We start from the raw sequence: 13,446 nt of genomic DNA on the forward strand, positions 1-13,446 counted from the left end.
ACACAGCATTGGGTGAAGCTGACTGTATCTCTGTCTCTAACACGGGTATAGTGGTAGTTATTGTTTTAATAAAATCCAGACCTTTATGTGGTTACAAAAATATTTTGAAAATATTTCAGACAGTATGGTTGCATACTGCAATACTAATAGATGTGTGGTTGTTTGTGTTCTGAATTACACCCAGTGCATGTCATGTTCCTAAAACAGCAAAGTGAAGAATAGGAAGAAAGGAAGCATGCTTTGTAAGTCTGTCTTGGATCCATTGCTGTGTAGCTTCAGAACTGGTCCTGAGACTGAAACTGCCTTGGTCACCATGGCTGATGACATTTATTGAGAGAGATATGGGGAAACCTTGCTTATTCTCCTTGAACTCTCAGTGGATTTTGATACTGTTGATACTGCTGACCATAGTCCCCTTCTGGAGCATCTCAAGGGGTTTGGGGGAGCTGTGCTTCAGTGGTCCCACTCCTACCTCCAGGGATTTCTCCAAAAAGCAGTCATGGGAGGCTACTGCAGCCCCATGGGAGTTGTTGGCAAAGGCTGCTCAAGTCTCTACATGTGTTGTCTACTATGTAAATATTCTGTGTGCAAATGTCAGGTGGGATCAGATAGCATTGACAGTCATGCAAGATCCCCCAATTCAAAAAGTCCCACTCCATTTTGAGTACAGCCCTATCTCCACACTTGAGTTTGCCTCTATTGCTAGCCATCCCTCCTTCAATGGCAGATTTAGGAAAACACTACTGGTTTGGTCACACTGGGTGCCAAGCCTTGGGGGCGCTTCAACTATGAAGTCCAACGGAAGGCGAGAAATGTGTGTGTGTGTGAGAGAGAGAGAGAGAGAGAGAGAGATTTTGGCATCACAGAGGGCGCCGCTGAAATTTGAGGTACCAAGGTCTGCCGCTACCTAATTTTCCTCCCCCTCCCCAATAAAAAACAACTTTTATTTTTGAAAAAGGTAACTCATGGCATCAACAAAGGAGCTGTGTTTAAGTGCACAATCGCTGGCATTATTTTCCATTGGGAAGCAGGGATTCTAGGAAAAAAAACACCACTCACTTTTTCTAGTACAGTGGTACCTCGGGTTAAGTACTTAATTCTCTCCGGAGGTCCGTTCTTAACCTGAAACTGTCCTTAACCTGAAGCACCACTTTAGCTAATGGGGCCTCCTGCTGCCGCGCCACCGGAGCACGATTTCTGTTCTCATCCTAAAGCAAAGTTCTTAACCCGAGGTACCATTTCTGGGTTAACGGAGTCTGTAACCTGAAGCGTATGTAACCCAAGGTACCACTGTATTTAAAATGAAAGTTTGGTTTTTTAAAAAAATCTTTTGAGACAACCTATGTACTTTGTGAGTCTGTCTGTCCCTGGAGGTGGGGCAGGCCAGTATATGGAATCCCTTGTTCCTACTTAGAGATGGGAAGGCCTGGGAAAAACCCGGAAAAATTGGAAAGTAACCAGTTTCCCCCTTGTTTTTCCCAAAGCTGTTTTTTCCCCCAGAAAAATGACGGTGGGGGGGACGGGACTGGGTGGAATAATCAAACTATATCAAACTGTTTTCTTCAGTTTTTCCAGGGGGAAAACAGCTTTGGAAAAAGACAGAAAAAAAGGTGTGTCCCCCCCTGGGATTTTTCCAGGCCTTGCCATCTCTATTCCTACTCTTTTAGATTCCTTCCAGCAAATGCAATGTCTCCAGAAGACTAGAAAATCATTGGGTTGATTAACATAGTCTACTGCTGCAGCAGATATGTGCAGCACATTGTCCCGCCATGTAGATTTATAATTCCTTGTCCCCTCACCCCCTATCAAGATCCTGATTTGCTGCTATTATTCATATTTCTATTCCACACCCCAGATTCACTTCCACCTGCAGCTTGCTGCTGTTGCTGTGATCCTTTGCCTATTGCTTGTACCACTCTTGCTTCCTAATAGTATGAAGACTTTCCTTCCTCTCCACCACCTAACTACCTACTTATATCTCCCTCTCTCTCTCTCTCTCTCTCTCTCTCTCTCTCACACACACACACACACACACAGAGCACATAGACAAAACAAATCTAGTCATGGGGGGGGGATCATGTAAATTCACCTAAAGATTATGCATAGCAAATATGAGCCGTAATCTTTTGCCTTCTCTCCCTGATATGACAGCATGGAACTAACCGGCGCCATCACTGTGCATGAGGTTTAAAACTTGTGATTTCCCCAAATCTGTGTTCTGAAATGCTCCAGCCCTGGGAGGGCAGAACAACATGGTTCCCCCCCCCCTTAACATAGATCAGTTTTGCCACACATACATGTAATAACACATGAACCCATTCTGCAATAATTATTAAAACAAAACATTCTAGCAGACTTCCCTTTTTCTTGTGTTAGCATTACCCAAAGCAGCTTCTGCCTATGACAATATACTTTACACAGTCTGAAGGTGAAATGAAATCCTTCTTTTTAGAAATGTGTTTGGAAAAGTTGTTTCAGATCTCCAATAAATGAATGTGTATGGCATCTTTTAAAAAAATGCAAATAAGTATTTTTTGAAACAGAAATGGGAAAGTTCTTTTGCGTTGGCAAAAGAGCAACAAAAACAGGACAAAACAGGAGTGGGGAACTTTTGACCCTCCATCTGTTGCTGCGCTACATTCTTGACCATTGGCCATGCTGGCCGGGAATGATGGGAGACAGAGAACAATAATATCTGGAGGGTCACAGGTTACTCACAACAGAGGTATAAGTTCTAGTTTGAATCCAAGAAGGCTGAAGGCTTAAACTCAGGCCTTGGCAAAACACTGGAAACAGAACTGAATTGTGCAAAAAGTAATTATTTGTAAGTTGTGAGAGTGTATAAACTCACAGTGTTTATGGAGATAGTCCTCTTTTGTTCTTTAAAAATATTTAGCCTGCACATATTTGGGTTTGAAGCACCCACAACACACACACACACACACACACACACACACACACAATTTCCATTCTGTGAGCACTGATATGTTTCTCCTGGGCACTACTGACACCTCTCTTCCCCAGTTTGATGCTCAACAGTGTGAAGAGGGCATTTGCACATCTTTTTGCTCAAAGAAGGAAGTCCTAACATGTGGGTCGGCAAACTAAGGCCTGGGGGCCAGATCCGGCCCAATCGCCTTCTAAATCCGGCCCACAGACGGTCCGGGAATCAGTGTGTTTTTACATGAGTAGAATGTGTGCTTTTATTTTAAATGCATCTCTGGGTTATTTGTGGGGTATAGGAATTCGTTCATTCTCCCCCCCTCAAATATAGTCCGGCCCCCCACAAGGTCTGAGGGACAGTGGACCGGCCCCCTGCTGAAAAAGTCTGCTGACCCCTGGACCTAACAGGTGAACACACATGGAACTTTTTCCACAGCAAGATGGCTTGAGACTTAAACCCAGGGCTTGCTGTCGGAAGCTGTGTGAGGAGTGTCATGGGACAGATGATTTGGGGGCAGCCAGGCTTTTGCCATTTCCACTCCTTCAGTTAGTGCCAAATGCAAATACGATATCCAGATCATTTTGTCACTGCCCTTAATGGGAACTTAATTTCTTAGACTTCTGTTTAAACACAGATTAGCGTTTCTGCCAGGCCAAGAGCAAATGCAAAGTTGACATTCTAATTAATAAAATATAGATCACAAAGCAATGACTAGTTCTGTCTTCCAATAAAACAATGCCCCTTCATTAACGTTCAGTGCAATCCTATGTATGTGTAATCAAGAAGTAAGTTTCAGAAGGCTAGGTGACAGAAACTTTGTGTGTGCATGTAATCTGGGAATATATAAACCTGCATACCATTCAAAGTGAAACTGCAGGTTCCCTGCCCCCACATTATATTAACCCCTTGATTAAACATGCAGGTGACACTTCAACAACTAGCTTTGATCTTTTTTTGGACAGCATTCCTCAACATTAAACTCAGTTCCAAAGCTCCAGCAGAATGAAGAAAGTCTCTGCAGATTATAATGCACATATGGATGTGAACTGGCCACATAAACAGAGGTGGATTGGCCACTGTTTGAGATGCACAAGGCTGTGTGCACCTTGCTTCAGGTAGAGCTTGGAGATTTTGATTGCACTACAAGCCTCCAGGGCCCCTTTGCCTGCTACAACCTTGACAATTACTCTACCGGTGCAAAACTGTGCTGTGATTTTCAATGTACGTTAATGCATCGTATGGTCACCAACTTTAGCTCAACGACATTCAGAATGATTCCACTATGATGTGCCAGTGTATTGACAACCGAGGAATTATTCAACCCAGGAGGAATAAGACCAGCACAGAGAAAACTCTCACCCCAGTCTCCTAAATCCTGAATTCCTTGAATTGTTTCTTTTCCTGTATGTTGTGGTGTGCTTTCTGACTGTGGCACTGTTAGTGGGTGGTTCCCTAGACTGAATGGGTGGGGTTCAACCTGTTCTGGAAGGAGCTGAACTCTTACATGGGAGCAGGTGTGCAGCTTGGGGGCAGAAAGCTAATTGTTGCTGATCAAATGTTGGGCTGTTACTCGTTCTTTTTACATTGTTGTGGTTTTATGTATTTTAACAAAATATATACACTTTCACTAAAGGCCCAGGGATAAGCTACATTAAGAGGGAAGGGGGAAATCATTGTCAGCTTCAATCAATAATCTTGTCTTACCAAGTGTGTTTCCAGGTAGAGCTTAAGGCTGTCTGTCTCTGCTTTAGGAGGAGTCCAGTTCTCTGTCGTTTCCATGGCTTCATTCAACCAGTGGATGAATTCGTCTAGCTTGCTTACAAATCCCTTCCACAAAAAGAAAAGGGGTGGGGGGGGGACAATGGCATGGCTGTTAGTAAAATGACAATCAGGTAAAAACAATAATTTTATGTCTTTATTTTAATTAAAGGAATATGGCACTGCTCTGAACGTAGCAACTAGCTACACTAAAAGAATGTGGCAGTTCTTGCTTATGAAGATGGAAGAAGGTTGGGCATAGCATCTGCCGGCCTGGTTTGCACATCAACACTAAGTAAAATCATGGCATAGTACAAACACACAAAAATAAGAAACTGAAAATCTGACATTGGCAGATCTGTCCATCTCTCAGTCAAGAACTGCCTTCTCCCGGATGCTGGGTTCTAGCCCCCATCTTCCCCAGCCAGCATGGCTAATAGGGTGCTGGCGGGCCACAGGTTCCCCCTTCCTTATCCAGGTGTTTCTATTTCATCAAATATTTGAACTCTTTTGCGTTTTCTTCCTGCTGGTATAACTGGTTTTAGCTTTGCTGTAGTTTTTACATTCTCAGTTCTTCTGGGCGTGTGTGTGTGTGTGTGTGTGTGTGTGTGTGTGTGATTTTATGGAAATACTTTTGTATTTGCTTTTAAATATGTGGCAAGTTGCTTTAAGGGTTCCTCTAGCTGAAGGATAATGAATAAATTAGCAAAAGCAAATAAAGATACTGTAGAAGCTTCAGTGGGAGAACAAAGGGAAGGTTTTTGCAGAAGTCCTTGTTGCTGAACTTCCCGAGGTAAGTGCTGTGTTTGTAAAAGATTTAAGACAATTGCCCTGATCCAGCCCTGCATGGGTGTAGCTAACATCACCCTTCATGCACAGCCTTATAAAATAAGGGAACCATCTTATGCTGAGTCAGACCATTGAGCCAGCTTCCTCAGTATAGTCTACATCACGAAGAGGAAACCTGTGGCCTTCAAGGGTATTGGCCTAGATTTCCCATCAGTCACAACCATGAGTATGTCCAGTGATCAGGAATGGTGGGGAGTTGTGGTCCAACAAACTCTGAAGGGCCAGAGGTTTCCCACCCCTGATGTATACTGACTGGCATCAGCTCTCCATGTCTTCAGACAATAGTGCCCACCCTTTTCCCAGTCCTTCCTGGAGAGGCTGGGGATTGCACTTGTATCTTCTGTGTGCAAAAACACATGCTCTGCCACTGAACTACGGCAATGTTCCCTCACTAACGCTTTGGATGGGAAACTGAAAGAGGGGACAGACAGATTGAATCAAGCCCCTTCTTCCCCTTCCAAATAATTTGTCAGTGCAACGGTCGCTTCTTTTGCAATGCTACACACTTGAGGTCCCAGCTACTGGGACGCTTGGCAGAATCACACAAAATGCAGCAGCTGTTTTGTGTCTATGGCTCTCGATCTGTAAGCCAAGAACTGCTTCTCATCGGTGCATATGACTTCTAGATACATCAGGGGCATGTGATGAGAAGGAAGTACGGTCACAATCTAGGAATGTGAAAACTCTGTGAAATATCCTGCAAAGTTACTCCTAACAGTAGCAGTAAAAAGGATAGTTACGTTCAACATATAAATATTTTATACCACATGATCTTATTTAAAAGCACCCTAACACCAGCAATTTATATCTCATTTTCTTGCATATGTATAGCCACAAAATGACACCATGAAAAACAGTGGTAGAGAATATTTAACCTGTGATATTGAGACATATACACTAATATGGCACAAAGAGGTGATAAGTGGAACTCATCTGTAAAAAATAACGTAATTGTTCCCCTTGCAATGACACTTTACAAAGCAGGCATGCTTCTGGTAAACAACAGTCAAGGATAAGATAAAATATAGAAGTAGTGGCATAAGAAGAGGTGGCTATCCCTGCTTCCAGAAAAAGGCCCTTTTCTGGTGTAAAGCACAAATCACTATAATCCCACTATTTTTCAGATGATGTCTGTAAAATTTTATGGAGACTGTTCAAAAGAAAACAACTGTAGAGATTGAAAATTATTTAGAATACTAAAAGCCTGACACTGAAATTACTGCCAGAAGATAGATAACACTGTCCAGTTCCTAAATCCCATTATTCAAGCAGACAGCACCACCTGGAGGCTAAAGTGCAGTATACCAGGTATTGCCAGCAGTTATTTCAGACAAAGGTGTTTTATGATAACACACGATAGAGCATTCTTCTAGTGATCTTCTAGTGCCAATATGGATGGCCTTTCGGCTCTTATTACAAACATACCTGTGCTCCCAGGCTCCTGCAGGTACTGATTTTTCAACTGGCTGGTTATTGACTTCAACCCTGCTCTGGGCTTTCAGCTACATTTCATTTATTGTAATTTTAATGTCAATGTTTGTACTTTTAAAATTGCTGTTCACCACCTGATGTGAAAGGTGTTGCAGGAATGCCTTAATAAATAAAACAGAACCCCACCTCCCAGTATCGGTCCAACTTTCGCTTGTTCCCGGCCCAGGTGTGGTAAGAGTCAACAACTGATGCTGACTACATCAGAAATACGTGACCTCGGCAAACACAGTAAATTTGGAGCAACCGCTGTTGTTGGTTTCAAAATAGGTATCTCACCTCTGCTCATGCTTGGAATGACAATAATCATAATTTAAGGGGCTAGCATTGTTGGATGCTTGTATCCATCTGTCTTGGGAGACAATGGAAAAGTGCACCTTCGGGGGTGAATTGCAATATTTCTTTCCAGGTATAGTCTAATAATGACTTCTCTACCCAATATGACTGGGTTATGGCTGGGATGGCTCAAGTTGGTAGAGAATGAGACTCTTAATCTCTGGGTCACAGGTTCAAGCCCCACGTTAGGCAAAAAATTACTGCATTGCAGGGAATTGGAACTAGATGCCTCTCGGAAAGGTAAAGGGTAAAGGGACCCCTGACCATTAGGTCCAGTCGTGGCCGACTCTGGGGTTGCAGCGTTCATCTCGCTTTATTGGCCGAGGGAGCCGGTGTACAGCTTCCGGGTCATGTGGCCAGCATGACTAAGCCACTTCTAGCGAACCAGAGCAGCGCACGGAAATGCTGTTCACCTTCCCGCCGGAGCGGTACCTATTTATCTACTTGCACTTTGATGTGCTTTCAAACTGCTAGGTGGGCAGGAGCAGGGACAAAGCAACAGGAGATCACCCCGTAGCGGGGATTCGAACTGCCGATCGGCAAGCCCTAGGGTCTGTGGTTTAACCCACAGCGCCACCCGTGTCCCTGTTAGATGCCTCTCGTACTCCCTTCCAACTCTACAGTTCTTAAATTCCATGGTCCAAGTGCAACTAAGATCTATTGCTTTGATCTTCCCACTCTATGTGATTAGTGGGTATGAGTCTGTTGCCTCTCCCCATCCGCATTATCATTCCTACAGCCCTACATGGGTTGGTTGCTGCAGTGGAGAGTTTTTTCTAGTCCAGTAAGTTCCCATAAGATTTGGAACCCTAGAAAATCAGAGTTCTAAATCATGCAGGGAGTATAGCAGGCTCTCTGATGCAGAGGTTCAGCCCCACAAGACGCGTGTGGTGGGACTGGTTCAATGGCTTCACTCCTTTTTGCCTTTGCCTTCTTCCTGATGGTAAACAAGGAGTGGGAAACATCTGAATAGGGCTTAAGTCTACCTGTGGCTGAAATAACCACATACCCTTCACCTTATTTACCCTGTCTCACTTATCTTCCTGCCTCTGTTCTCTGCATTGCCTCTAGTTCTAGACTGTAAGCTCTACGTTTCTATGATTCTCCAATGGTGTGCTGTATGGGGCTGATGGAAGTTATAGTCCAAAACATCTGGAGGGCATCAGGTTGGCAAAGGCAGTGGTAGCCAGTGTTAGATATTACAGTGGGTGAGAAGGGATCATAGAATTGTTGGAAGGGAGCATGAGGGTATGTATGTATGTATGTATGTATGTATGTATGTATGTATGTAATATACCGCCCTATACCCGCAGGTCTCAGGGCGGTTTGCAATCTAATCCATCCCTCCTGAAATGAACGAATCTTTCACCCAATGTGAGGCTCAAACCTAAGATTAAGAGTCTCATGCTCTACCAACCGAGCGATCCCTCATACCCCCTGTGAAAATTACCAGAAACAAGCAGCTTCAGAATAGAATAAAAATGTATACCAGCTCTGAGAAGGTTGCTCTGTGGGCAGTATCTACCATTTTTCACTCCATATTCTGAATTTACTTCCATCCCAAAGTATGTTTATTTTGGACTAGATGCGAGCAATGTTTTATGGTATTTGAATGGAATGCTGTACTAAGGAATATGACATAGGAACTACCCTGTGATACTAAATAATTTGCTAGATTTTTGGTGGTTATTATTTCCAAAAATTGGAAGGAAAAAAAACCTGAAAAGGGTTGCTTGATACTTGATTTTGGGAAGATCCATCAGAGAGTGCTCAGATTCATATTATTCTTGGCAACAACTAGCTGCTGTAGCCAATAACCAATGACCATGCATGCCTGGACTGACCCTTAGATTCCAACCAAAGAGGCCATTAAGAATAGACGGTTCTGATAACAGCTTTCTGTCTTGAATTCCTTCATGTTTTGGTGTGTGTCAGGGATGAGCCGAAAACAGGAAGCCCTTTTCAAAGTGAAAAAACCTCCCTTTCAGTGATTAATCAATTGCCTCGTCAAAAGGAGGCAATTGTGTTCCGTCTATAGTTATGTGGCCATACTGGCTCTGAGGAATGTGTTTGTGCCCCTGCTCAGCCATTACGTTCAACAGATTTTTCCCCCCAAGCTAGTTATTATCTTTCAATTTAATCCACCCCACATGATAGCTGTGAGGCTAAAAAAAGGGGCGAGGAAGAAATGGGATCACAGCCTTCAATCTGATAAATTAAAAACAATCAAATAGTCTGGAATTATGAAGCCAGCTACAACTAACCAAATCACGGTTGGAATTTGGTATGGATATGAGCAGTTATGGCTGGGAAATGAATGAATCAATGAACGAACGAATGAATAAAGAAGTTAAAACTGTTTTCGAAATCTAACTTCATTTCCTGAGTTCACATGTGGCGTTCTGCCTGTTTTTCCTCAAAAGTGTTTCATGACTTCAATCAGGATGCTCTCATGCTGGTTGAAATTAGTCCCACTGCACTCAACTGAGCTATTTGGACCTGATTTAAAAACAACAACAGAACAAATATGTGAAAGAGATGCAGTAGCACCAGTTGGCCTCAAGAGGGTGCCAAGTAGCCACGTCTGAGAAGGATATTAAATGCAGTAGCAGCAAATGCAAAAGAGCAGAAAACAACCTCCCCTACGTTTTGCTACATCAACTCCCAAGCATCACTATGGAAAAGCATTAGAAAAATGTGAGATGGGAATGGCCCACAATGTATTTGTGGATCAGCCTTAAATATCTCAATATGCAGCTATTTAAGAGTAATAGCTGTCAGAGAAAATAGATGTCAGAGAAAACAGAAGCGGAAGGCTACTCGTGTTTGCTTATTTGTCCTATGTCTGGAATGGAAATCAATCCAGTGAATGCTATTGGTATTTCCTGTGTTGCGGCTTTCCATCCACAAACAATACAGAATTGATTACATTTCCCCCTCCGTTGGCATTGTGTGTCCTTTGCACTGAAATGAATGGGGTGGAATTATGTAAAGACAACAGCATTTGCATGGTTAATTACCTAAGTGAGATGGATAAGGAAGTTTTTGGCAGAAGACAAACTGCAGCGGAACAGAAGCAGCGCTGCATGCAACAAAAACAAAGCACCTTCTTACATCCCTAATCATGCCAGAGATTGTGCATTATGTTGTACCGTTTACAAACACTTTATTCTTTGATGGTAGGGATGAATGGATCAGTTTACTTCCAGTTCCTGTCAATTTCATGTGTGTTCCTTCACATATCTGTCCTGTCCTGTCCTGTATAAACGTGTGTGTGTGTGTGTGTGTGTGTGTATGTGTGTATACATATCTATCTATCTATCTATTGATTGATTGATCGATCGATAGATAGATAGATAGAATTTGCATGAAAATTTGTGAATGCACTTGAGCTCATATATTTTGATGTATTTTCTCTGAGGTGTATATCATTGGACATATATTGCTGTTAGCTGCTTTGGGCATCTCCATTTTGAAATGGTATAAAAAGGAAGCAAAAATGCATTTATAACTTCTTGACACTCTTGGTACTTGCCCACCCCTCACCAACCTTTGTTTCCAGCTGCAGGAAAAAAAATAAATGAAGCGGTATAGATGTAAACACTGTTGATTTCTTCCTTACCTCCATTTTTTCCCATATAATTTCATAATTATCCTGATCTTGTATATCCTGCATCAGCTGTTGAATTAAAGCCGATTTATTTGTGGCAGAGAAGTCATTTTTATCGGCGGGCTGAGTGACTGACGGCTTTCGTGGCCTCTCTTCCAGGTATTTTTTGATGCTTGGTGAGGATGTGCAAAGCTCTTCATCTGACAGAATGTCACTAAGAGGCCCCGATTCAATGCTGTCCCCTACCGAGGAGATTATGTCACTCGAAGAGCTGGGTGAAACTCTGCCTAACCTTTTGTGCTTCTTTTTGATCTGATAGGTCGGGAAAAGCTCAGAGTCCGAGTTCATTTCAGAGAGTTCCCAGTCGTCAATGTTTTGAATGGTCTCCGCTTGAGGTTTCTGAGGAAGCAGTTTTGTCAAATTTTCTAATTTCAAAGCTAGCACTTCAGTCTGTTTGAGGTGTGAGGGGAGCGCTAAGTATTCATCGGAACCATACCAGGCACCAGCAGCTTTGCTGTCCGTATTGACGTAACTCGGTGAAGATGAATGGGCCTTTTTGCCCTGACTTCTGGGAAGAATGGGAGATGAGGACACTGCAGAATCTGAACCAGCTGAAGAGCCACTCACTTGGCTATGAGCAGGTGAAGCAGAATGATCTCTTTCACTGCAATACTGGCCATTCAGTTCTTGCCGTTTACAAGGATCAGAAGACGCAGAGGTCGAATCACTTTCGGTTCCTTCTATGGACTGCAAGCTACCAAAGGGAATTCCATTTTGCAAAACAGCGAGGCCTCTTTTCGCCAAATGATTCGTCGACGCAGCATTGGATCCAATCCTCGATATCCTGCACGATGCCACCTCCTCGGGAATGTCGTGCGACTTTTTGCATCGCAGCTTCTCCCTTCTAGTGTTGTCACTGGGCTTCCCCAGGCCAATGGAATTTTCCTTCAGGTGGTTTTGAATTGTGTACTTGAGATTCTGATCACTTATGTTGTGTAAGCAATCACACGACTGGCTGATGGAAGAGGGGCAGTTGTTGTACGCCGCTTGCAAAGCCAGGCAAAGTTTGGATCTGTCTGGTGGATCCAACAGCGAGGGTGTGCTCCTGCTCATTTCAGTCTTAAACATCAGGGAGATCTGGTTTTTTATATCATTGATCACCATATCCGTTCTAAATATGTCTTCTTTTAGAAACAAACCGCGTTTGGGCACAGTGGGTTGTGTAGGAGAATCCTCGTTGTAGTCAAAGCAGTCTCTAATTGATCTCTTGGGAGTGGAGTTTTCGCTATGAGGATGCTGTTGGCTTTTTGCACCGTCGGAGGTTAATGGATCGAGCTCCTGTTTTACTAATTCAAAGACAGTCTTGCCATCAAGTGAGTTCACAGAATCCTCTGGGCCCGATACTTTACAAAGAGGCAAGTTCCCAGAAATATGAGAGAGTGAAAGTTCAGGGGACAGAGTCGATGATGGTTTGTAACTTTGGCCTTCCTCCTGGTGGTCTGTTGACATGGGTAAATGGATTTCTTTTGCATTAATGGTTTCATTGCATTTGGAAGCAATCGAATCAGTTGCTACTGCCAGTAATCCAACACTTCTGATAAGCTCTGGGAAATCTTTTTCCATTTCACTGCAGCTCCAAGACTCAAATGGTTTTACTTTAGCCTGACCGGAGGTCATGTCACCAAGCGCACCAAGAAAGTCTTCGCTGGGGCTGTAGTCAGATAGTTCAAATGCAGTAATTCCACAATCCAGCGACAAGTAATTCTGAGAACATTTGATAGTTAGCTGTCCTGAGTCATCCACTTCTGTTAAAGAGTCAAGGCGGTCCTGTGACATAACAGAAATAGGAAAGCTTTTAGTGTGTGTGCGTTATATGCATGCATGTGTGTGTAAATATAGCATCAATCCTATGAGTTTAACACTGATCCCATGAATCACACATCTTCCCACAAAGCATGAAAAAAATACAGACTCATGGGCAGTTGCCTTCTGTAATCTTTAGAAATAGTGCATTACTGAATGTTAACAGAAAGCAGCCTTGCCACACTGCTGTGAAATGGGATTAGACTTGTAGTAGAAATTCAACATTTTCACTTTAGTTTCTGGCTTTCATTTCTTAAAACATAAATTTACTAGACATCAAGATTCAGGTCTACTTCACAGGATATAGACATCTATGTTACATCAGGAAAACAGTACATACATAATTATTATTACTAATAGTCATAAACTGGTCCATACACTACTAAGATGGTTTCTGAGGAGAATATTATCAGCTGATCACACAAGCCATTCAGGGTCTACCTATGTAAGCTGGGTCTCAGAACTAGTTCCTCATTCTGAGCAACTCATCTAAGAGAGCAACTGAGACTCCTGGTAGCTTGCCTCACTTGCTGTATTCTCCCAACTTAACCTTTGGCACAGCTCTGCCTGTACAGTGATTGACTTGGCTGTTATGGTG

At 42.9% G+C, this 13,446-nt stretch overlaps 1 protein-coding gene across 3 annotated transcripts in view; it reads right to left on the reverse strand.

Annotated features, from left to right (window-relative positions):
* Positions 1-13,446, reverse strand: part of AKAP6 (A-kinase anchoring protein 6) — a 241,344-nt gene that overhangs the window by 153,321 nt on the left and 74,577 nt on the right. For all 3 annotated transcript variants that reach the window (XM_053380690.1, XM_053380707.1, XM_053380698.1), the window contains exons 4-5: positions 10,998-12,812; positions 4,649-4,771 (exon numbers count right to left, since the gene is read on the reverse strand). In XM_053380690.1, coding sequence (XP_053236665.1) covers positions 4,649-4,771; positions 10,998-12,812 — 1,938 coding nt within the window. The remainder of the gene's footprint in view (positions 1-4,648; positions 4,772-10,997; positions 12,813-13,446) is intronic.

This window comes from Podarcis raffonei, chromosome 1 (assembly GCF_027172205.1).
Source record: "Podarcis raffonei isolate rPodRaf1 chromosome 1, rPodRaf1.pri, whole genome shotgun sequence".
NCBI lineage: Eukaryota > Metazoa > Chordata > Lepidosauria > Squamata > Lacertidae > Podarcis > Podarcis raffonei.